The sequence below is a fragment of the Salvelinus sp. IW2-2015 genome, linkage group LG6.1 (assembly GCF_002910315.2).
Source record: "Salvelinus sp. IW2-2015 linkage group LG6.1, ASM291031v2, whole genome shotgun sequence".
NCBI lineage: Eukaryota > Metazoa > Chordata > Actinopteri > Salmoniformes > Salmonidae > Salvelinus > Salvelinus sp. IW2-2015.
The window spans coordinates 16,397,650-16,423,101 of NC_036845.1; the positions used below are offsets into that span (position 1 = coordinate 16,397,650).

The window sequence follows — 25,452 nt, forward strand, 5'->3', positions numbered from 1 at the left end:
TCCTCCTCTCTGCTAGTTGTGACTAGTAATTGAGTGGGTGTGCAGGTGAGAGTTTCCACTTAATAGGTTGCCTCTCCTGTGCTGTCACTAGGAAGAACAGAGGGTAGTGACACTGGGAGAAAAGGAGACCGGAGAGACGGAGAGAGAGAGGCTCTACACATCATCGGCGGCTGATACAGACAGTTTCATCCTCAGACTTTTGCTCAACGCTACACACGGGTAAGCGCTTGTTGTTGTTTTTTCTGAAAACATTTAGTTACACATTTGTTTGCGTTATTTTGTTTCCATTACCTGCTTATCTCGGGCTGATTAAGTTCAACAAGGAGGGTTGCCATGGTTGTTTAAAGTTGATAGTGTATAGAATAATGTTGCTTTGGTTTACTTCACAGCAATAAATATAAGGTTATGTTACAGGCATCGAATGCTTCCATATTTTCACATAGTACAGTGCCTTCTGAAAGTATTAAACTGAGATGTTTTTGTCCCTGGCCTACACGCAACACCCGATGATGTTAAAGTGGAATTATGTTTTTTGACAATTTTACAAATTAATAAAAAATGAAGTATTCAACCCTTTTGTTATGGCAAGCCTAAATAAGTTCAGGAGTAAAAATGTGCTTAAAACAAGTCACAAAGTAAATTGGATGGACTCTGTCGAGCAGTGAATTTCGAACACAGATTCAACCACAAAGACCAGGAAGGATTTCCAATGCCTCGCAAAGAAGGGCACCTATTGGAAGATGGGTAAAAAAAAGCAGACATGGAATATCCCTTTGAGCATGGTGAAAGTTTTAATTACACTTTGGATGGTGAATCTCAATACAACCAGTCACTACAAAGATATAGGCGTCCTTCCTAACTCAGTTGCCGGAGAGGAAGGATACCGTGCAGGGATTTCAACATGGTGACTTTAAAACAGTTACAGACTTTAATGGCTATGATAGGAGAAAACCAAGGATGGATCAACAACATTGTAGTTGCTCCACAATACTAACCTAATTGACAGAGTGAAAAGAAGGATGTTTGTACAGAACATAAATATTCCAAAACATGCATCCTGTTTGTAATAAGGCACTAAAGTAAAACTGCAACAAATGTGGCAAAGAAATTAATTTTATGTATTGAATACAAAGCCGTGTGATTGGGGCAAGTCCAACACATCACCAAGTAGCAGAGTTGTGGACTCGAGTCACATGACTTGGACTGGAGTCTGATTTGAGTCACACATTTGATCACTTGAGGCTTGACTTGACAGAAAATGAAATAACTTGAGGCTTGACTTGGACTTGGAGCTTTAAGAGCAGTTGAAGGCCACGGAAGGAGTGTTGTATGGCATTGAAGCTTGTCTGGAGGTTTGTTAAGACTCGATATTCAACTTTGACTTGAGACTGATGACTTGACATGATCTGGCCAGGTTTTGTAATGTCCACACAGCCAGAGACAGTAGCCACAGCATCTCCCTTGCAAAAAAACCTGCAACAGATTGGCTAGTGAAACGCACACTCTGCCTTCTGATTGGACCAGCAAACTGTCAATTGACACAGGCCGGGTGAGCTAGAGAACAGATTGCTGATTTAATGTACAGCCATATGATCAGGTGCAGCGCAAACGTCAAATTGTAGGGAGAGAGGATTGCCATAATAAATAAATATGCAGGGGCAAAAATTGTTTGGTGATCAAGAATATTAACAGTTTACTTTGCACGCTCACCAGTAATTGGGCATTAAGTTTTACTTTAGTGCCTTATTGCAAACAGTATTCACGTTTTGGAATATTTTTATTCTCTACAAGTTTCCTTCTTTTCCCTCTGTCAATTAGGTTAGTATTGTGGAGTAACTACAATATTGTTGATCCATCCTCAGTTTTCTCCTACTGGTGTCACGTTCCTGACCTGTTTTATGTTATTTTTGTATGTGTTTAGTTGGTCAGGGCGTGAGTTGGGGTGGGCATTCTATGTTTTGTGTTTCTATGTTTAGGTCACTTGTAATTAGCCTTATATGGTTCTCAATCAGAGACAGGTGTTTGACGTTTTCCTCTGATTGAGAACCATATATAGGTTGGCTGTTCACACTGTTTGTTTGTGGGTGATTGTCTTCTGTGTCTGTGTATGTTGCACCACACGGGACTGTTTCGGTTTGTTTGTTCGTTTGATGTAGTCCGTTCCTGTTCGTGAGTTCTTCGTGCATTTATGTAAGTTCCATGTTCAGGTCTGTCTATGTTGTTTTCTTATTTTGTAGTTTGTTGAAGTGTTTTCGGTTTTCGTCAGTACTTTAATAAACTTAATTATGTATTCACAACCCGCTGCATTTTGGTCCTCCGATCCTTCTCTCCTCGTCCGAGGAGGAAGATCTAGACACCCGTTACAACTGGTCTTTCGGGAAGTCAAAATTGCTTGAAATTGATCATTTACTTATGAAGCTTGTATTTGAAATTTGTTGTTAAAGTGTATTATTAGTCTACTGCAGAGAATATGTACCATAGGCGCGTCTTTCCACTTGTGCTCTTCAAACTCCCCCAGTGGAGAGCACTTTAAATGTTTGCTGTTGCTTTCACACGTTTAGATGAATATGTAATCAAATAATCATTAAGTCTCATTAACACGAATGTACCTATGTAACAATGGATGTGGAAATTGCCTTTTACATCGTAGAACCCAGTTTATGGGCTGTAATTGCAAATTGGTTAATTGTATGGTCCTATGGTCTTTTGGGCTATTGCCTGTCTATATTTAGTTATTCTGATTGTATATTTTGTATGATAAGGCACTTTCACTATTGGATCACTAGGACCTGTAAATAAATCTACACTTTGAGCACGTCAACCTGCCTTGCCTTCTGCTGATTTCATACCCTTAAGACTGCTACAAGGTGCCTATTTTACAATTACAAAATTCAAATGTGTTGTAGACAAAATAATGAAAAGGGCTGCCTGTTGTACTCAATAAATATGCTAATATTTGTAGTTGAACAAGTCATTGCATGTATAGATTTGTTTTACTTGACTTGAGACTTGACTTGAAAAAACTTGTGACTACTTGACTTGACTTGCTCTTAGAATGCACAAGTTGGACTTGACTCAAGACTCGAGCCGTTCTACTTGGGACTCCACTTGCGACTCGGACCCCTTGATTTGAGACTTGCTTGTGACTCAAATAATAGTGACTTGGTCCCACCTCTGCTGAGTACCACTCTTCATATTATCAAGCATAGTGGTGGCCCCATCATGTTATGGGTATGCTTGTCATCGGCAAGGAAAAGGGAGTTTTTCAGGATAAAAAGACATGGAATAGAGCTAAGCACAGGCAAAATCCTAGAGGGAAACCTGGTCCAGTCTGCTTTCCAACAGATACTGGGAAACAAATTCACCTTTCAGCAGAAAGTTCCTGAGTGGCCTAGTTACAGTTTTGTCTTCAATTGGATTGAAAATCTATGGCAAGAGATGAACATAGCTGTTTAGCAATGATCAACAACCAACTTGACAGAGCTTGAAATGTGCCAAAGGTGATTCTAACATGTTTTGACTCATGGGGTTGAATACTTATCTAATCAAGATACTGTATATTAGTGTGTTTTTTAATGTTTTTTATTTAACCAATTTTATAATTTCTTTCACGTTGACATTACAGAGTATAGATCATTGACCAAAAATTACAATTAAATCCATTTATTCCTACTTTGTAAAACAACAAATTGTTTAAAAAAAGCAGTGTGAATACTTTCTGAAGGCACTGCGTATCTATAGTATGCTTGTGTCACAATTAATATAACATTTGACAGTGGTTTTATCTAAAACCTTCACTACATAATTTGTTATTTTAATTGAGCTGTGTGTAGGTTAGGTTTAAGTCCGGGCACTGGCTGGGCCACTCAAGGAAATTCAGAGACTTGTCCCGAAGCCACTCCTGCGTTGTCTTGGCTGTGTGCTTAGGGTTGTCCTGTTGGAAGGTGAACCTTCACCCCAGTCTGAGGTCAGGAAAGCTCTGGAGCAGGTTTTCATCAAGGATCTCTCTGTACTTTTCTCCATTAATCTTTCCCTCGATCCTGACTAGTCTCCCAGTCCCTGCCACTGAAAAACATCCCCACAGCATGATTCTGCTACCACCATGCTTCACCGTAGGGATGGTGCCAGATTTCCTCCAGACATGACGCTTGGCTTTCAGGCTAAGAGTTCAATCTTGGTTACATCAGACTAGAGAATCTTGTTTCTCATGGTCTGAGAGTCTTTAGGTGGCTTTTGGCAAACTCCAAGCGGGCTGTCATGTGCCTTTTACTGAGGAGTGGCTTCCGTCTGGCAATTCTACAATATAGGCCTTATTGGTGGAGTACTGCAGAGATGGTTGTCCTTCTCAAAGATTCTCCCATCTTCACAGAGGAACTCTAGATCTCTGTCAGTGACCATCAGGTTCTTGGTCACCTCCCTGACCAAGGCCCTTCTCCCCCGATTCCATGTTTGGCCGGGCGGCCAGCTCTAGGAAGTCTTGGTGGTTCCAAACTTCTTCCATTTAAGAATGATGGAGGCCACTGCAGAAATGTTTTGGTACCCTTCCCCAGATCTGTGCCTCGACACAATCCTGTCTCGGAGCTCTATTGACAATTCCTTCAACCTCATGACTTGGTTTTTGCTCTGACATGCACTGTCAACTGTGGGACCTTATATAGAAGGATGTGTGTCTTTCCAAATCATGTCCAAACAATTGAATTTACCACAGGTGGACTCCAGTCAAGTTGTAGAAACATCTCATGGATGATCAATGGAAACAGGATGCACCTGAGCTCAATTTCGAGTCTCATAGAAAATAGTCTGAATCCTTATGTAAATAAGGTATTTCTGTATTTAATTGTTAATAAATCCTGTTTTCACTCTGTCAATATGAGGTATTTTTTATTTCATACATTTTAGATTAAGGCTGTAACGTAACAAAATGTGTAAAAAGTTAAGGGGTCTGAATACTTTCCGAATGCACTGTATATATATATATTATATTTTAATATATTATATTTCATATACTTTAAGCAATATAAAAATGTTCCTTTACACAAACACCTATAACTAGACCTACTTTTTTTAAAGTGGGCTATTTGTCACGGATTCCCCCGGTACTGCTGCTCATTCCGTGCACCAGTTCCGGAGGTCTACGTCACCGGCCTATAGGTCGTCACTGAACTATCTCATTACGCACACATGATTCCAATTCCCATTGATTAGTAATTGTATATATGTGCCCTCTGTTCATCAATGTCTTGTCAGTTATTGTTCCCATGTCCGTTGGTCTGTGATACCTGTGCTTTGTTATTTCGGCTTTCTTGCTGCGTGTATTGTTCACTTGTTATTACGGGTCTCGTATCGTGTATTGTTGTGCATTTGTTATTACAGGTCTCGACCCGTGTAGTGTATTGCCGGTCTCGTCCTGTGTATTTATTATAGGTTTTACCTCGCTCTTTTATTTGGGTTACATCCCTGTGTTTTCGTATACGTGTTTGTTTTGGGCTTCGTCCCCGTGCCTTTCATGGCATGTTGTATTTTTGGGTGGAGTATTAAAACCCCCTATTACGTATTCCTGCGCCTGTCTCCAATCATTTATACAACGTGACACTATTAGCCACTGTTTGACCCTCAGTCTCCATGGTGGTGAGCCCAAAGGAGACTGTGTGGTTGGTTCCTAGGGAGGGATGAAAACATGCCGTGCTTAGATATATTGCCCCGGGGACATCACGAGGAACAAACACATTTTAATTGTGCTCATGGCTGAACGGCTGCCAACCGACAGTACCGAACAAAACCATATCCTTTGATGACACACGCATGTGTCTGATTATTTTGGCAATGATTATTTTCTTAATATTGTAATTTACCAGCCACAATGTGGTTGTGAGTGGATGGTTGTTTGACAGTTCAACATCTATTATCTATTCCTAACTCTCTTTTCTACCTCTCTTTCCTACACTTAACCAAATTTAACTTACAAATCAGGCGCTGCGGCCACTGCAAACCATCATCAGATCAGTTTCCCCCATAGAACAATTAGGGAATTGTTTGCAAATGAGCCCTCAGATAGATGATGGCATAAGATCAAAGGATAAGTCCAGGTGGGACATAATGAATGGACATGTGTAAACAGTCTGATTGCTCTACTGAATCTGACTTAGGTTGTGTGTCAACGGAAAAGGCATAATAGACCTATGGATTTGGGTCTTTACTTATGTGGTTTGTGGTATTACTTTTGTCCTCTACATGCTCCAGGTAGCATTATTCAATAGTCAGGTAACCACGATGCTACAAGACAATAAGGAACCTTTATATCACAATATTCAGGGTGTCACATTTCACTGTTTCTCAGTTTACTTCTAAATGTAAGATCTTCTGTGCCTAAGTCGTACTGTAGCCGTGTTAATCGTTAAAGGGACACAATCGTTATTCATATTGTTTTAAGATTATAGGGGGTCATTTTCTTGAACTTTTCTTCTTATCGTTTGTGCAAAAACACCATAGTCACATACTGTATGTACTGTAGATACTGGTATGGAGCTGGAGAAAATGAATATCATGTTAAAACTTATACTGGGTCAAAATGAACTCATCATGACTTCTCTTTCCCTTTCTAGACTGGACTAAGGGCTCCTACTCCCTCCAGAAGACTATGGCCTCAACTGCTTCTTTTAAAGGCACAGGTATGTTTACTTTCTAAATATGCCCATTGCCTAAAAAAATGTGCATAGACACATACTGACTGATTCTTGAATAATATAACTTCTATAACTTTAATCAAAGTTATATAAGTTACCCATTGATTCTTGAAGAATATAACTTATATAACATTAATCAAAGTTATATAAGTTGTACTGTTCAAGAAACTATGGGTAAATATCAATAATTGAAATGGACAGATTTTCTGATCCCAGATTGTATCTTTAAGATTCTAGACTGTACCTGCAACTGCAGTTAAACTGCAAAATGACTGACGTTAAACTGTTGGACGCAGTATTTTCAGCATACTGCAGTTATACTGCACTCTAACTGGAGTTATACTGCAGTGTACTGCAGTTATCCTGCACTCTGAATGCAATCTTTTTTCATAAGGGAATGACTCATCTAGCCGAACAAAACAGAGGCTTACTGCCTACATGAATATGACAACGCATGGTTAAGAGCTTGTTATGTTTAATAGACAGGACCTGCCAAATGATGACAGCTGTATGCCTCTCCTATCTGAACAGGCCTCCTGCTCTTCTTACTACTGGGACTGCAGCCATCGTCATTTATTTCCGGACAAAGCACAACCTCAAGTTCCAATTCAACGATCAATGCTACATCAACTGTGATGTCACCAGGCATGAGTACTGACTCTGCAGCAACTATCATGACAGCTACCACAGCTCAAACTACAATGTCGTCTGCCATTTCCTCTACGAATGCTACAATGTCGTCTGCCATTTCTTCTACGAATACTACAATGACGTCTGCAGGGTTGGGTAGGTTCCTTTCTAAATGTAATCCATTATAGTTACTAGTTACCTGTCCAAGATTGTATGGCTTTTTCTTTGCAACTCTGCCTAGAAGGCCAGCGTCCCGGGGTTGCCTCTTCACTGTTGACGTTGAGACTGGTGTTTTGCGGGTACTATTTAATGAAGCTGCCAGTTGAGGACTTGTGTTTGTGCTTGTCTTTAAAAAACAAGGACATTTCTAAGTGACCCCAAAGTTTTAGAACACCTACTCATTTAAGGGTTTTTCTTTATTTTTACTATTTTCTACATTGTAGAATAATAGTGAAGACATCAAAACTATGAAATAACACATATGGAATCATGTAGTAACCAAAGAATTGTTAAACAGATTCTTCAAAGTAGCCACCCTTTGCCTTGATGACAGCCTTGCACACTCTTGGCATTCTCTCAACCAGCTTCACATGGAATGCTTTTCCAACAGTCTTGAAGTAGTTCCCACATATACTGAGCACTTGATGGCTGCTTTTCCTTCACTCTGCGGTCCAACTTATCCCAAACCATCTCATTCGGGTTGAGGTCAGGTGATTGTGGAATCCAGCTCATCTGATGTAGCACTCCATCATTCTCCTTCTTGGTCAAATAGCCCTTACACAGCCTGGAGGTGTGTTGGGTCATTGTCCTGTTGAAAAACAAATGATAGTCCCACTAAGAGCAAACCTGACGGGATGGCGTATCGCTGCAGAATGCTGTGGTAGCCATGCTGTCAAACTAGCCTTCGCTTTGACTCCCCCTCCTGTCCAGCTCAGGAATTCGGCGTCGCAGGCCTTCTAGCTGCTACCGAACCTACTGCTGGCAAACGCTCTTCACTCATCAACCCCGGACTTGACTTGTCATGTCAAGTCTGCTCCCTCTCCGGCCTCTAGGTCACCAGGCTGCTCATTATGGCGCACACCTGTCACCATCATTACGTGCACCTGCGCGTCATCAGGATCACCTGGACTCCATCACCTCCTTGATTACCTGCCATATATATGTCACTCCCTTTGGTTCCTTCCCCAGGCGTCATTGTTTCTGTTTCAGTTTCCTGTCTGTGCGATGTTCGTGTTTCTTGTTTTGTTTATTAAATTATGCACTCCCTTGCTTCCCGACTCCCTGTGCACACGTTACATGTCATCATTACACACACCTGGGTCCAATCCCCAATCTATCACTGTATATATACTCCCTCTGCCATTTGTCTTTGCCGGATAATGAACTTATCCTCTGCAGCAGAGGTAGCTCTGGGTCTTCCTTTCCTGTGGTGGTCCTCATGAGAGCCAGTCTCAACATCGCGCTTGATGGTTTTTGCGACTGCACTTGAAGAAACTTTCAAAGTTCTTTAAATGTTCCGCATTGACTGACCTTCGTCTCTTAAAGTAATGATGGACTGTCATTTCTTTTTGCTTATTTGAGCTGTTCTTGCCATAATATGGACATTTACCAAATAGGGCTATCTTCTGTATACCACCCCTACCTTGTCACAACACAACTGATTGGCTCAAATGCATTAAGAAGGAAAGAAATTCCACAAATTAACTTTTAAGAAGGCACACCTGTTAATTGAAAAGCATTCCAGGTGACTACCACATGAAGATGTCATCAAGGCAAAGGGTGGCTCCTTTGAAGAATGTCAAATATAAAATATATTTTGATTTGTTTAACACTTTTTTGGTTACTATATTATATATGTGTTATTTCATAGTTCTGATGTCTTCAATATTATTTTACAATGTAGAAAGAAAAAATAAACTCTGGAATGAGTAGGTGTGTCCAAACTTTTGACTGGTACTGTATATATACAGTTAAAGTCGGAAGTTTACATACACCTTAGCCAAATACATTTAAACTCACTTTTTCCCAATTCCTGACATTTAATCCTAGTAAAAATTCCCTGTCCTAGGTCAGTTAGGATCACCACTTTATTTTAAGAATGTGAAATGTCAGAATAATAGTAGTGAGAATTATTTATTTCAGCTTTTATTTCTTTCATCACATTCCCAGTGGGTCAGAAGTTTGCATACACTCAATTAGTACTTGATAGCATTGGCTTTAAATTGTTTAACTTGGGTCCAAAATTTTGGGTAGCCTTCCACAAGCTTCCCACAATAAGTTGGGTGAATTTTGGCCCATTCATCCTGACAGTGCCAGTGTAACTGAGTCAGGTAACTGAGTCATGCTTGGGGTCATTGTCCATTTGGAAGACCCATTTGCGACCAAGCTTTAACTTCCTGACTGATGTCTTGAGATGTTTTCCTCCCTCATGATGCCATCTGTTTTGTGAAGTGCACCAGTCCCTCCTGCAGCAAAGCACCCCCACAACATGATGCTGCCACCCCCGTGCTTCACATTTGGGATGGTGTACTTCAGCTTGCAAGCCTCCCCCTTGTTCCTCCAAACATAGCAATCGTCAATTTTGCCAAACAGTTACATTCTTTTTTCATCAGACCAGAGGAGATTTCTCCAAAAGTATGTTCTTTGTCCCCATGTGCAGTTGCAAACCGTAGTCTGGCTTTTTTATGGCAATTTTGGAGCAGTGGCTTCTTCCTTGCTGAGCGGCCTTTCAGGTTATGTCGATATAGGACTCGTTTTACTGTGGATATAGATACTTTTGTACCTGTTTCCTCCAGCATCTTCACAGGGTCCTTAACTTTTGTTCTGGGATTGATTTGCACTTTTCGCACCAAAGTACGTTCATCTCTCGGAGACAGATTTTTTTCTGAGGTCTTGGCTGATTTCTTTTGATTTTCCCATGATGTCAAGCAAAGAGCACTGAGTTGAAGGTAGGCCTTGAAATACATCCACAGGTACACCTCCAACTGACTCAAATTATGTTTAATTAGCCTATCAGAAAGCTTCTAAAGCCATGACATCATTTTCTGGAATTTCCCAAGCTGTTTAATGGCACAGTCAACTTTGTGTATGTAACTTCTGACCACTGGAATTGTGATACAGTGATTATAAGTGAAATAATCTGTCTGTAAATAATTGTTTGACAAATTACTTGTGTCATGCACAAAGTAGATGTCCTAACCGACTTGCCAAAACTCTAGTTTGTTAACAAGAAATTTGTGGATGGTTGAAACTAATTTTAACTAACTTATTTCCAACCTAAATGTATGTAAACTTCCAACTTCAACTGTATATATATATATATATACTGTATATATTATATATATATAATTTATAAGTCCAAAAATGTATGTAGCAACTACATATTGCCCCTTTAAGTGTCACGATCATCGTAACTTTGAATAGAGGACCAAGGCGCAGCGTGATAGAAAGACATCTTCTTTTATTTTGAAGACGAACAAACGAACAAAAACAACAAACAGACGACCGTGAAGCTATATCAAACAAAATAGTGCTGACACTAAACACTACACATAGACAATTACCCACAACAGCCCAATGCCTATGGCTGCCTTAAATATGGCTCCCAATCAGAGACAATGAATGACAGCTGTCTCTGATTGAGAACCATTCAGGCAACCATAGACATACCTAGACACCTACACTCAACACAAACCCATACACTCTACCCAAAACCCCCTATACCATACAACCACCCAAGACGAGACAAATACACAAACATCCCCCCTGTCACACCCTGACCTAACCAAAATATTACAGAAAATAAAGATAACTAAGGCCAGGGCGTGACATTAAGTCTATCAAAAGTGTACGAGTTTGAGCATGTGTCCATTAGGCCTTTTATATCAGCATGAATTAGATTGAACAATAAAAGCCCCACTTTTATTCCATAGGCTGGTATCGGCACTATGCAGCTGTTACAAGAGCACATTTTTCACTGGCTGTCCACTGGTTTCAAAAACAATAATTGATAGGCAGCCTAAACTTCTTGAATTCAACCATTATTGTGTTCAAATACACATTTAGATTTGTGAACAGCCATGCACAACAACCACAATCCGTAAGGCGCAAATAGCTAAATGAGAGAGGGGCAGTGTGATTCACATCAATGCGCTATGTAGATATCAATAATAAGTGATATCTGTATCACCGTAGACTACACCACTGCTGTCATCCTTACCTCCAAGCGTTTATTCAAGTTGGATAATCTTTGGATGCTGACAGGAGTCGCACCATTGGAAGACATAGCTTGGACTGTAGCCTACAAAAACCTATTTTCCCGCGATCAATCAAACACATTTGGTGTGTCATCATAGTGGTCTCTGACTTGTGGTCAGACTTGCTCTGGTGGAACAAACTTTTTTTGTCATTGCTGATTTGAATGTCGATAAGAAGTGTCAAATATTTTCTTTTGCAAACGTCCTTTCTGAATTTAAAAGTAATCCTAGAAGTAATCATCTCGTTTTTCAAAAGTATCTGTAATCCGATTACAATATTTTTGTTGGTAACGTAACGGATTACATGTAATCCGTTACTCCCCAACCCTGGTTGTCAGGCATTTCTTCTATGAGTACTACAATGGAATCGGACTCAGCAACCATGTTGGCAGCTACCACAGTTCAACATGCTGCTAATACGGCTACCTCTATCTCTAATTCATCCAATACAGTGCCTTGCAAAAGTATTCATCCCCCTTGCCGTTTTTCCGATTTTGTTGCATTACAACCTGTAATTTAAATTGATTTTTATTTGGATTTCATGTCAAATTGGTGAAGTGAAATGAAAAAAAATTACTTGTTTAAATTTTTTTTTAAATAAAACTGAAAAGTTGTGTGTGCATATGTATTCACCCCCTTTGTTATGAAGCCCGTAAATAAGATCTGGTGTAACCAATTACCTTCAGAAGTCACATAATTTGTTAAATAAAATCCATCTGTGTGCAATCTAAGTGTCACATGATCTCAGTATATATACACCTGTTCTGAAAGGCCCCAGAGTCTGCAACACCACTAAGCAAGGGGCACCGCCAAGCAAGTGGCACCATGAAGACCAAGGAGCTCTCCAAACAGGTCAGGGACAAAGTTGTGGAGAAGTACAGATCAGGGTTGGGTTATAAAAAAATATCTGAAACTTTGAACATCCCACAGAGCACCATTAAATCCATTATTAAAAAATGAAAAGAATATGGAACCACTTTAAGCCATACACTCCACAGAGCTGGGCTTTACAAAAGAGTGGCCAGAAAAAAGCCATTGCTTAAAGTAGGCAAACATGTTTGGTGTTCGCCAAGAGGCATGTGGGAGACTCCTCAAACATACGGAAGAAGGTACTCTGGTCAGATGAGACTAAAATGTTGCTTTTTGCCCATCAAGGAAAACGCTATGTCTGGTGGAAACCCAACACCTCCCATCACCCTGAGAACACCATCCCCACAGTGAAGCATGGTGGTGGCAGCATCATGCTGTGGGGATGTTTTTCTTCGGCAGGGACTGGGAAACTGGTCAGAATAGAAGGAATGATGGATGGCGCTAAATACAGGGAAATTCTTGAGTGAAACCTGTTTCATTCTTCCAGAGATTTCAGACTGGGACGCAGGTTCACCTTCCAGCAGGACAATGACCCTAAGCATACTGCTAAAGCAACACTCGAGCGGATTAAAGGGAAACATTTAAATGTCTTGGAATGGCCTAGTCAAAGTCCAGACCTCAATCCATTTGAGAATCTGTGGTATGACTTAAAGATTGCTGTACACCAACGGAACCCATCCAACTTGAAGGAGCTGGAGCAGTTTTGCCTTGAAGAATGGGCAAAAATCCCAGTGGCTAGATGTGCCAAGCTTATAGAGACATACCCCAAGAGACTTGCAGCTGAATTTGCTGCAAAAGATGGCTCTACAAAGTATTGACTTTGGGGGGAGGGGTTGAATAGTTATGCACGCTCAAGTGTTCCGTTTTTTTGTCTTATTTCTTGTTTGTTTCACAATAAAAAATATTTTCCATCTTCAAAGTGGCATGTTGTGTAAATCAAATGATACACACCCCCAAAAAACTATTTTAATTCCAGGTTGTAAGGCAACAAAATAGGGAAAATGCCAAGGGGGGTGAATACTTTCGCAAGCCACTGTATAGGTACAATGACAACAGCCATGACCTCCACTTCAAGAGGTGTAACCATTGACAACTCAGGGAATACAATGGCGGGTAATATATAATGCTGATTGTTTTATGAATTCACATTCAGGATATTCGGTAGATATATTATTTTGCCACTTTGGTCTCACACTACATGTTGTCCTTGCTAACACAGGTAGTGGAACCACAAGCACGGACAATACCACTTCATGGGGCACCAGTGGCATGACCATGGTGAGTCTAGTAGTTTAGTAGTCTAGTAGATTTAATATATGATATGATATTATGTTAACACTTTATTTGAAGGGGGTATGCATAATGCATCTATATCACCTTTATGAAACCAATCATGACACCTTTGTGAATGTTGCAGTATCATTAATAGCAACCTTCATTACAGATTTTTTACTCAACATCATTCATGAGGCCACTAAGTAAATAGTCCTTGGAATTATTGCAAATTGTTTTAGAAAATAATTCAGCTGAATTTGCTGATATGCGCCTCTTTTGCACCGTAAGGCAGTCTAAACAAAGAGCTCTTTATATTTTGTACATATTTTTGATGATTTTAAGTGTTTTTTGTTTTTGCTAAGTCATTTAGTGTTTATTGGGTATATCTGGTTGTTTTCACCCAAAAAAACTATGTGAGTAGAGACAGTTTTTTTTTCAGTTCCACCACTGTGTACATAAACACAGTTCGTGTGTGTTGGTGGGTGTGAGTGGGTGTGAGTGAGGGGGTTGAGGGGATGGTGACTGGGCCCATGTTTGTGTCTGTGCATGTTGGCACCGAGGAATGAAGTAACTTGGCGGGTGGGAGAGATCGTTTCATGATACATGTGTCAGGATTTGGCCAGGATTGTTCAGGTTTTGGTCACTAGATGCCCCCATTGCGCCTTTTTTGAACCTTTTGTTTTTCCCTTGTTCTAATTATTATTTGCACCTGTGTGTCATTTCCTTGTAGGTATTTAATCCCTTTGTGTTCCTCAGTTCTTTGCTCTGTGTTTGTATGTTAGCACCCAGCCATGCTGTGAACATATATTTCTCTAGTTGGATTTTCCAGAGGTTCTCTGGTTTTGTTCTTGTTTATTTTTGATTAGTCTTTTGAGGTTTGTTTTTCCTCCTGCTGTTTTTCATTTTTTCTCTTGGCATTACTTTTGACGTTGTGGATTTWTATTTTTGCCTGAAGATTTTTCCTTTATTAAACCACCGTCTCTAGTACTGCTGTGTCTGCCTCATCATCTGGGTTCTGCCGACTATTAGTAACTGTTTCTCAAACCGGGTTCTGACAACATGTAGTCTGCTTTACCATCCCTTTTAATGCCTTATCTGGGAGCTTTCCTCAAGACAAGCAATTTCACATCAATTAGCATGCACGATGTCACCTTTTATAAAGCACAGTTTTTGAGGGAATTAGCCAGTTATGTCACATTTAGTAATGCCCTCTAAGTTGGTTAAGTCATCCTTTATGCACCCTTTATTGTGGAGTATGACACAAAAGTACAGTCGCTCTGTGTAGTGCAGACTTGATGTATGCTGTATAGGCTTTCTAAGTAGTACTTCATTCAAAGTCGGACCGATATTAATGTTTGACTGTTTAGAGAAAGCATAGATAGATGCGGTGCTCAGTATCTGATCGTCTCTCTCTCTCGCTCTCTCTCTCAAAGATATCCTGTCGCCAGTTCTCCTGTAACTCCTCAGACTGCTACGATGTGTACATGAATATGACTTCTGTTTCATGCGACGCTAACATCACCTTCTGTGAGGTACAGTATACGCTATGCGTGTATTGCAGAATTTTTGAATTTGAATAATACAAATGTACTTACATTTCTCATACAACTTTTGCATGCTGTAGTTCATATTGCATCTGCTGTCATTAATTCACGTCACACCTATTTTCGATGCGATCTTCCTGGCCCTACTACTAAAAGTTTCACATCATTTTTCTTTTAAAGTCAGTTGCATTTGCAACAACTATACCGGAATGTGGTTCTAACTCCATCTTTTATTCCCTTGTTGAACAATAACAAAACATTTAAATGTATTTGCTTTTAAGAGTGTGCTAACAAAATGTGTGTGATACCTTCTCAGCTGAAGAGACAGGAAGACATGWCTTACACCGGTGGCTGCAGTTCCTCCTGCGGTAATGCCTGTGTCAACGACACTCAGACCAACTGTTCGATGGGATGCTGCAACTCCACTGACTGTCTTAGCTCTACCCTGGCCTCCTTTGTTCGCACAAACACTACAACAGGTAAACCGTTTTTAGTTTCCCCCCACAAAAAATTTACAATAAAGAAAACCAATGTCCTGTGGCCTACGGTGGTCCACTGGTTTAAACCGCTGCCTCTGGATCACATGCACTGTGTACCTCCGAGAGCATGGGTTCAAATCTGTCCCACTGCTCAAGCACCTTCTCTCCTCCTTACTTTCTTCTCTAGCCATCCTGTCTATTAAACACAAAAAATACCTAAGGGACTACATTTTACATTTACATTTTAGTCATTTAGCAGACGCTCTTATCCAGAGCGACTTACAGTAGAGTGCATACAGTTTTAATTTATACATTTTTTACATACTGAGACAAGGATATCCCTAATATCCCTAACGGCCAAGAGCAGACGCTCTTATCCAGAGCGACTTACAGTAGAGTGCATACATTTTATTACATTCTTTTTTTTTTTTTTTTTTTTTTATACATACTGAGACAAGGATATCCCTACCGCAAACCCTCCCTACCGGCCAAACCCTCCCTAACCCGGACGACGCTATGCCAATTGTGCGTCGCCCCACGGATCTCCCGGTTGCGGCCGCTGCGCAACAGAGCCTGGGCGCGAACCCAGCCCAGCCTGGGCGCGAACCCAGAGAGACTCTGTGGCGCAGCTAGCACTGCGATGCAGTGCCCTAGACCACTGCGCCACCCGGGAGACTAGCCCCCTCCATACATTTTGGGGGGATATCTAAGTGCCCTGCATTATGATTGTTTTCTATGCTATTCTGCAATTCTTCAGTTTCCTTGTAAACTGTGTGCAAGATTCAATAAAGTCAAAAGTCAAACCGTACTATGGTGTCCTTAGTGTTAGAATTGTGAGCCTGTAAAAACCCTGTCTTTTACTGTGAGGGATCCATGCATACGTGTATCACCACCACATCAATTGGAGACTGTTACTGTATGGGGCTGAGCTATATCTGCTGGTCTGTTGAACTATTGTTTTCTGACAATGCATAGCATCTATCACTATTCCTTTCATTTCAACACATCTGTAAAACGTGCTAATTATTTTGATTAAATCTGAATTGCATTATATGAGCATGAAAGTACAATGCACTATATACAGTGCAAGATTGAGACATGAGTCATCTCAAAGATACTTATTTTATTTGTTCCTCCAGTGACTACAGTGATGATGATGACCACCACCACAACAACAGCAGCAGCCACCACTACAACTGCTGAACCAACCGATGTAAGAACTAGCTTTTGGGCAGCAACTTGATGTAGGCCTACAACAGTAAATTTCCCAATATGTTAGGGTACATTTATAACACATTAAACGGGCAATCGTGTGTGTTGTGTGTTGGTGTGTGTGTGTGTGTGTGTGGTGTGTGGTTGTGTGTTGTGTGTGTGTGTGTTGTGTGTGTGGTGTGGTGTGTGTGTGTGTGTGTGTGTGTGTGTGTGTGTGTGTGTGCTGTGTGTGTTGTGGTCTGTGTGTCATGGAATTTTGGATAACATTATTGTTCAGGCAAGTGACAGCGGTCACCATTATAATAGTCTTAAAGACACATTTTCTCCGCTCCCGTGCTGCTGTTGCAGGGAGGGGGAGTTGTCTAGACAACCAAAGACACCTTGCTTGTTTCAGCAAGGAGCAACACTGTTTAATCACTGAGTTGATGTTAGTGCGGAAAAGGGCTCAACTGCATGAATGCCCGGTAGTCCCGTCTTCAGTGAGCTATCTGTTTGTCGTCGGCTCTAAGAACCGGCTCTTGTAGGAGAACGTTGGGAGCCGGCTCGCATATCAGAAGAGCCGAATCTATTTATAAAAATATAACAAAAATTAAGATATGAATAATGAAAAGATTTAAATGAATAGAATTAACTAATTCTAAGAACAAAAAAAGAAAATAAATGATATAGGCCTAAATGCTCAAGCGCACACACATTCGTTCTGACTATCTGCTCAGACTAACAGCCTCACCTGTTGTTCCTGTCAATCAGACACGCAGTGTAAACCAAGGAACCAAAGCCGTTGAGAGAGAGGAAAACTGTGAAAACAACAGCTGGAAAATGAGTCGGAAGCACAGTAGCATTTGGATGCATTTTAATAATGTAGACAATGTTAAAGCACAGTGTAGAATTTGCCAAAACAAAATCTCATATAAAGCCGGTTCTACGCACAAGCTACACCGGCATATGCGAACTGTGAAGCTAGCTGTAGCGGAGCTTCAAGAAACTAGCGGGCCTGCTAGTGATAGTGGTGGAGCCAGCACCTCCACACGTGGAGATATATCCACTCAGTCAAGTAGGCCTACTCCGCGACCCACAGCAAAGCAGTCTTCTATGGACCAGTTTACGCCCAAAGTCTATGTCTGTAACAAAACAAGGCCAAATTGATATTGCATTGGCTAAAATGATTGCCACCGATTTCCAGCCATTTTCGATCGTGGAGGACAGAGGTTTTAGAAATTATAGCAATAGTCTAAATCCAATGTACGCAATTCCAAGCAGGAAAACCCTTTCAAATTCACTTATTCCACAACTGTACGAGAGCACACAGGCTTCAGCGCGGGAAAGAGTCCAAAAAGCGACTGCAGTTTGCCTTACCACTGACTGCTGGACATCAAGGATAACCACTTCTTACATGTCGGTTACATGTTACTTCATTGAAGATTTTTTTATGTCTAGCTGTCTTCTGGACTACTTTGAGTTCAGCGACAGACACACCTCAGAGAACTTGGCAGACGAACTGTTGAGAGTGTCCAGAGAATGGCAAGTAGATGGAAAAGTGGTCTGTTGTGTTAGCAACAATGCAGCTAACATAACCAAAGCCATGAGCATTTTTAAATGGAACCCTCATCCATGTCTTGCCCACACAATCAACCTGATTGTTAGAGATGCTCTGGAGGTGATGAAGCCCACTGTGGACAAAGTGAAAGCAGCCTTGGAATACTTCTACGAGAGCACAATAGGTGCTGAAAAACTAAAGTCTACACAACGCCAGATGGGGATGCCTGAGCTGAGGCCTAAACAAGACTGCACTACAAGGTGGAATTCAACATTTTATATGTTGAAGCGGTTTCTTGAGTCAAAGGATGCCATCATCTCTACCCTGGCCATTGTCAATGCACCTGTTGATGCTCTGACCCAAGAGGAATGGGAGGTGGTGGAGGAGGTGTGCAGAGTCCTGGAACCCTTTGAGCAGTTCACTGTGGAGATCAGTGGAGAGAGGTACAGTAGGCAGTTATTACTACATCATTATTTAATCCAGTACTATATATGTATGTGGGCAGTAGAGGAGAATGTAGTATCAGTAGACAAAACATGAACCTGAACTAATAAGTTACTGTTCTCTCTTATCAGCTATTTGACAGCCGCAAAAATGATACTCCTGTGTAAGGGTCTGCAGCGAATCACAGCCAGCCGCCAGAGAGAAGCAAATGTAACCACAGGACATGTGACAGAGTTGATTGACACCCTATGTTCATCAATGGACAGAAAGTTCCACAGAATGGAATATAATCACGTGCTTTCAGAAACCGCTGCACTTGACCCCAGGTTTAAGAAGTTAGCCTTCACTGATGCCAGAGTAATTGATGAGGCTCTTCATAGAATAACTTCAGCAGCAGGGAGGGACAGCCCCAGCAGTCAGCTGGCTCAGGTACCAGGGCAACAGGAATAAGAGGGAGCAGATGGAGCAGAAGCACCACTAGTGGTGCCACAAACGTCTGCTGTTTGGATGCTGTTTGATGAGAGAGCAACTGGGGATGCAGCACGAAGGAATCCCTCAGCTGGTGCCATAAAGGAGCCCGTCCTTCAAAGATCTGCAGATCCTATGAGCTGCTGGAAGAACAAGGCCTCTGTCTACCCACGGCTTACTAAAGTCATGACAGGGAGACTCTGCATAGTAGCCACATCCGTTCCCTCTGAGAGGGTCTTCTCGAAAACGGTACAAATAATTACTGAAAGAAGAAACCGCATCAGCCCCTCGAAAGTGAGGCAGCTTGCATTTCTGAATGCAAATCTCTCAAAAGCAAAATATGGTCAGCATTGCTGTGTGCTGCTGGTTATAACATGGCAATAAAGAAGAGAGAGAAAAGAGGGACCAGTTTAATGTTTGAAGTCGGATGCTGCAGTTTTGCACATTGTTATTTATTTATTTTTTGATATGGTGCAATATTCTATTATTATGTTGTTCGGGTTGTATTTGTTTTGAATGGTTAAATGTATATGCATTTTGTTTATATACATTCAAAAGTTATACTTTAAATGCAAATGTTTAATAGCATTCTTTTTCATAACAAACCAATGCATTTTTAAATAAATTCTGGTTAAGGTAGTGATGGTTTCATTTAATAATGAATTAGAATTGTTTTACACCAATCATAGTCAAACTGTCACAAACTGTTTGACTTGAAAAAACACATTTAGGTAGCCTGTTTGTCATTGTGGGTTGTGGGTGATTGTTCCTGTTTTATGTGTACTTGTGATCACGTTACGGGACTGTTTCGTCGTCGTTTGTTTGTTGTTTTTTTGTTTTGGTTCTTGTTCACGTATTCTAATTAAAATGAATACATACCACGCTGCGCATTGGTCCTCCGATCCTTCTTACTACTCATCCTCAGATGAGGAGGACGATGAACGTGACAACATGAAGATGATGAAAAGAGTCAATATTTGCAGTGTTGACCCCTCTTTTTCAAGACCTCTGCAATCCGCCCTGGCATGTTGTCAATTAACTTCCGGGCCACATCCTGACTGATGGCAGCCCATTCTTGCATAATCAATGCTTGGAGTTTGTCAGAATTTGTGGGGTTTTGTTTGTCCACCTGCCTCTTGAGGATTGACCACAAGTTCTCAATGGGATTAAGGTCTGGGGAGTTTCCTGGCCATGGACCCAAAATATCGATGTTTTGTTCCCAGAGCCACTTAGTTATCACTTTTACCTTATGGCAAGGTGCTCCATCATGCTGGAAAAGGCATTGTTCGTCAACAAACTGTTCCTGGATGGTTGAGAGAAGTTGCTCTCGGAGGATGTGTTGGTACCATTCTTTATTCATGGCTGTGTTCTTAGGCAAAATTGTGAGTGAGCCCACTCCCTTGGCTGAGAAGCAACCCCACACATGAATAGTCTCAGGATGCTTTACTGTTGGCAGGACACAGGACTGATGGTAGCGCTCACCTTGTCTTCTCTGGACAAGCTTTTTTTCCGGATGCCCCAAACAATCGGAAAGGGGATTCATCAGAGAAAATGACTTTACCCCAGTCCTCAGCAGTCCAATCCCTGTACCTTTTTCAGAATATCAGTCTGTCCCTGATGTTTTTCCTGGAGAGAAGTGGCTTCTCTGCTGCCCTTCTTGACACCAGGCCATCCTCCAAAAGTCCTCACCTCACTGTGCGTGCAGATGCACTCACACCTGCCTGCTGCCATTCCTGAGCAAGCTCTGTACTGGTGGTGCCCCGATCCCGCAGCTGAATCAACTTTAGGAGATGGTCCTGGCGCTTGCTGGACTTTCTTGGGCGCCCTGAAGCCTTCTTCACAACAATTGAACCGCTCTCCTTGAAGTTCTTGATGATCCAATAAATGGTTGATTTAGGTGCAATCATACTGGCAGCAATATCCTTGCCTGTGAAGCCCTTTTTGTGCAAAACAATAATGACCGCACGTGTTTCCTTGCAGGTAACCATGTCTGACAGAAGAAGAACATTGATTCCAAGCACCACCCTCCTTTTGAAGCTTCCAGTCTGTTATTYGAACTCAATCAGCATGACAGAGGGATCTCCAGCCTTGTCCTCATCAACACTCATACCTGTGTTAACGAGAGAATCACTGACATGATGTCAGCTGGTCCTTTTGTGGCAGGGCTGAAATGCAGTGGAAATGTTTTGGGGGGATTCAGTTTATTTGCATGGCAAAGAAGGACTTTGCAATTAATTGCAATTCATCTGATCACTCTTCGTAACATTCTGGAGTATACGCAAATTGGCATCATTCAAACTAAGGCAGCAGACTTTGTGAAAATTTATATTTGTGTCATTCTCAAAACTTTTGGCCAAGACTGTACAATTATCTGTAAGGTTCCTTAATCAATCAGTGATTTTCAAACACAGATTCAACCACAAATACCAGGGAGGTTTTCCTATGTTTCGCAAAGAAGATCACCTGTTTGTAAATAGATTTWAAAAAAGAATCTGGCATTGAATAGCCCTAAGAGCATGGTGAAGTTATTAATTATGGTGTATCAATACACTCAGTCACTACAAAGATATAGGCATCCTTCTGAACTCAGTTGCCGGAGAGGAATGAAACCGTTCAGGGATTTCACCATGAGTTTAATTGTAGTTACTCCACAATATTTACCTAATATTGACAGAGTGAAAAGAAGGAAGCCTGTAAAAATATTCCAAAACATGCATCTTGTTTGCAACAAGGCACTAAATGAATACGTTAGTGTCCTCAATACAAAGTGTTATGTTTGGGGCAAATTCAATACAACACATTACTGAGTACCACTCTCCATATTTTCAAGCAAAGTGGTGGCTGCATCATGTTATGGGGGTTGAATACTTATCTTATCAAGATACTGTACATTCGTGTTTTATTTTTTGTAAATGTTTTGGTCTTGTTCAAATTTTTCAAGTATTTTGTGTAGATCGTTGACAAAAAATGACAATTACGTACATTTTTATCCCACTTTGTAACACAACAAAATGTGCAAAAAGTCAAGGGGTGTGAATACGTTGTTTTTTTAAACGGTTATAAAGGTTATTTTATTTTCATGACTGTCTTCATCCATAATCGTCAGTTACACGATTATACGGTAATTGTCCATCCCTAGTGTGTGTGTGTGTGTGTGCAAATGACTCAATGTCAGTGAATTTAACAGTCTTTATTAACATCATCCATCTATTTGCAGAAACTTAAGAAGTGTCAGATGTTTATGTGCACAGAGCAGAACTGTTACAAGACTTGGATAACCAAAGACCCAATGCCTTGTCCCCTCAACCAGCCCTACTGTGAGGTAGGCTTAAAAGTGCACCCCCACCCTATCCTATTCATCATTCTATACCCATAGTAGACAAACTAGACATCCTTCATTGAACTGTAAATGCTGTAGGATACAAATGTACACTTTAAGTATTTCATAACGAAAGAAGGAAAATACATTTGGCCACGACAAGAATGATTATCTGTTATGATCTCAACAACATCACTCAGACAAGAGAGAATTTCCTTTCGCCAATCTCGTACATTCTTAAACTCATCAAACTCCATGCATTCTCAATCCACGTTTCTCTTTTCAGCTGAAAAAGATGACAACTGGTTCAACAACGATCTGGATGGGAGGCTGCAATGCCAACTGCACAAGAAACACCTGGTGTACAACCACAACAGATACATGCCACCAAGAGTGCTGCAACACCTCCATGACCTCCTGCCTCAAGCTGGATGGTACTCTGAACGTTCCTTCTTCTGCCGCTAGGGGTCCGCACTTCCCTTTAGCATTGGTCACTGCTGCTCTGCTGGTTTGTCTGCTCAGCATTGGTTCTCTGGTTTAAACTGGGTCGTGTTTAGTAGGTACCAAGCGGGAAAGAAATGTATTGAACGAGGGAGGAAATACCTTGACTTGTCCGTTGCAAAATGGTTTAAAAACGTTGCCTGTTGTGTGACTTAATGAACACAACCCTGATGTGTCGACCTACTGAGCCATTGCTTGAATAATATACAGCGATAGTAGTTAGCACAGCAAAACCTGGTTTCAATTCCACATGAATACTATACTGGTTGTAGGTCTAGCCTACTCTGTTTTTGTTTGTTTGTTTGTTTGCTTGTATATGAGATGTATTGAGATACTGTATATGAGGGCTTGTCACGTCCTGACCATAGAACGCCTTTATTTTCTATGGTAGAGTAGGTCAGGGCGTGACTAGGGGGGTTAGTCTAGTTTATATTTTCTATGTGGGGTTCCAGGTTGTTTTTTCTATGTTGGGGTTTTTGGTATGATTCCCAATTAGAGGCAGCTGGTTATCGTTGTCTCGAATTGGGGATCATACTTAAGAAGCATTTTTTCCACCTGTGGGTTATGGGATATTGTTTCTGTGTAGTTGCCTGTTTAGCACTGCATTGTCATCACGGTTTGTTTGTTCTTTATTTTGTTTTTGTATTTGCTTAAGTTTCACTTTCATTAAAATTATGTGGAACTCAACGTACGCTGCGCCTTGGTCCGATCATTACTACGAACATCGTGATGGAATATCCCATCACCAAAGGACCAAGCAGCGTGCCCAGGAGGATCAACGACGACTCCGGGGTTCGCAATCATGACGCAAGCATGAGAGGCACCCCCCCCCAAAAAAATTGGGAGGGGGCACACGAGGTGGTTGGCGGAGCCAGGTTTCAGACCAGAGCCAACTCCCCGCACTCGTTTTAAGGATCGTGTGACCGTTCAGGCACCAAGTTATGTGATGATACGCACTGTGTCTCCAGTGCGCATTCACAGCCCGGTGCGCTCGGTGCCAGATCCCCGCACTTACCGTGCGAAAATAAGCATCCAGCCATGACGGGTTGTGCCAGCTCTACGCTCTAGACCTCCAGTGCGCCTCCACAGTCCAGTACGTCCTGTGCCTCCTCCTCGCACTCGCCCTGAGGTGCGTGTCATCAGCCCGGTGCCACCTGTACCGGTCCCACGCATCAGGCCTCCAGTGCGCCTCCACAGTCCAGTACGTCCTGTGCCTCCTCCCCGCACTCGCCCTGAGGTGCGTGTCATCAGCCCGGTGCCACCTGTACCAGTCCCACGCATCAGGCCTCCAGTGCGCCTCCACAGTCCAGAGCTTCCGGCGACAGTTCCCAGTCCAGAGCTTCCGGCGACAGTTCCCAGTCCAGAGCTTCGGCGACAGTCCCAGTCCCAGAGCTTCGCGACCAGTTCACAGTCCAGAGTTCCGGCGACAGTTCCCAGTCCAGAGCTTCGGCGACGTTCCCAGTCCAGAGCTCCGGCGACGTTTCACAGTCCAGAACGTCCAACGACGGTCCACGGTCCAGAACCTCCAACGACGGTCCACGTCTCAGAACCTCCAACGACGGTCCACGGTCCAGAACTCCAACGACGGTCCACAGTCCGGAACTTCCAACGACGGTCCACGGTCCGGACCTCCTGAGACGGTCCACGGTCCGGAACCTCCTGAGACGGTCCACGGTCCAGAACCTCCTGAGACGGTCCACGGTCCGGAACCCCCTGAGATGGTCCACGGTCCGGAACCTCCTGAGATGGTCCACGGTCCGGAACCTCCTGAGATAGTAAATCGGCCCGCACCAGAGCCACCACCAAATATGGTGGATCCGAGAGCCAAGCGGGTTCTCCGTCCCGCACCAGAGCCGCCCCCGATGCTGGCGGATCTGCGGGATGAGCGTGTAACTCGTCCCGCACCAGAGCCGCCACCGACACTAGACACCCCCCCAACCCTCCCTTTTTTCCCAGGTTTTGCTGTCGGACTCCGCACCTTTGGAGGGGGTACTGTCACGTCCTTACCATTGAAAGCCTTTATTTTCTATGGTAGAGTAGGTCAGGGCGTGACTTGGGGGGTTAGTCTAGTTTATATTTTCTATGTGGGGTTCCAGGTAGTTTTTTCTATGTTGGGGTTTTTGGTATGATTCCCAATTAGAGGCAGCTGGCTATCGTTGTCTATAATTGGGGATAATACTTAAGAAGCATTTTTTTCCACCTGTGGGTTATGGGATATTGTTTCTGTGTAGTTG

General features: G+C 42.0%; 1 protein-coding gene across 1 annotated transcript; it reads left to right on the forward strand.

The window, feature by feature from the left end:
• Positions 1-24,571, forward strand: LOC111964734 (uncharacterized). The gene is made up of 9 exons (XM_023988562.2): positions 1-219; positions 6,603-6,668; positions 7,215-7,469; positions 13,659-13,717; positions 15,148-15,246; positions 15,575-15,737; positions 16,877-16,950; positions 22,616-22,720; positions 23,004-24,571. The coding sequence occupies exons 2-9, from the start codon at positions 6,638-6,640 to the stop codon at positions 23,256-23,258; spliced, it is 1,041 nt and encodes a 346-aa protein (XP_023844330.1). The 5' UTR covers positions 1-219; positions 6,603-6,637; the 3' UTR covers positions 23,259-24,571.
• The last annotated feature ends 881 nt before the right edge of the window (positions 24,572-25,452 follow it).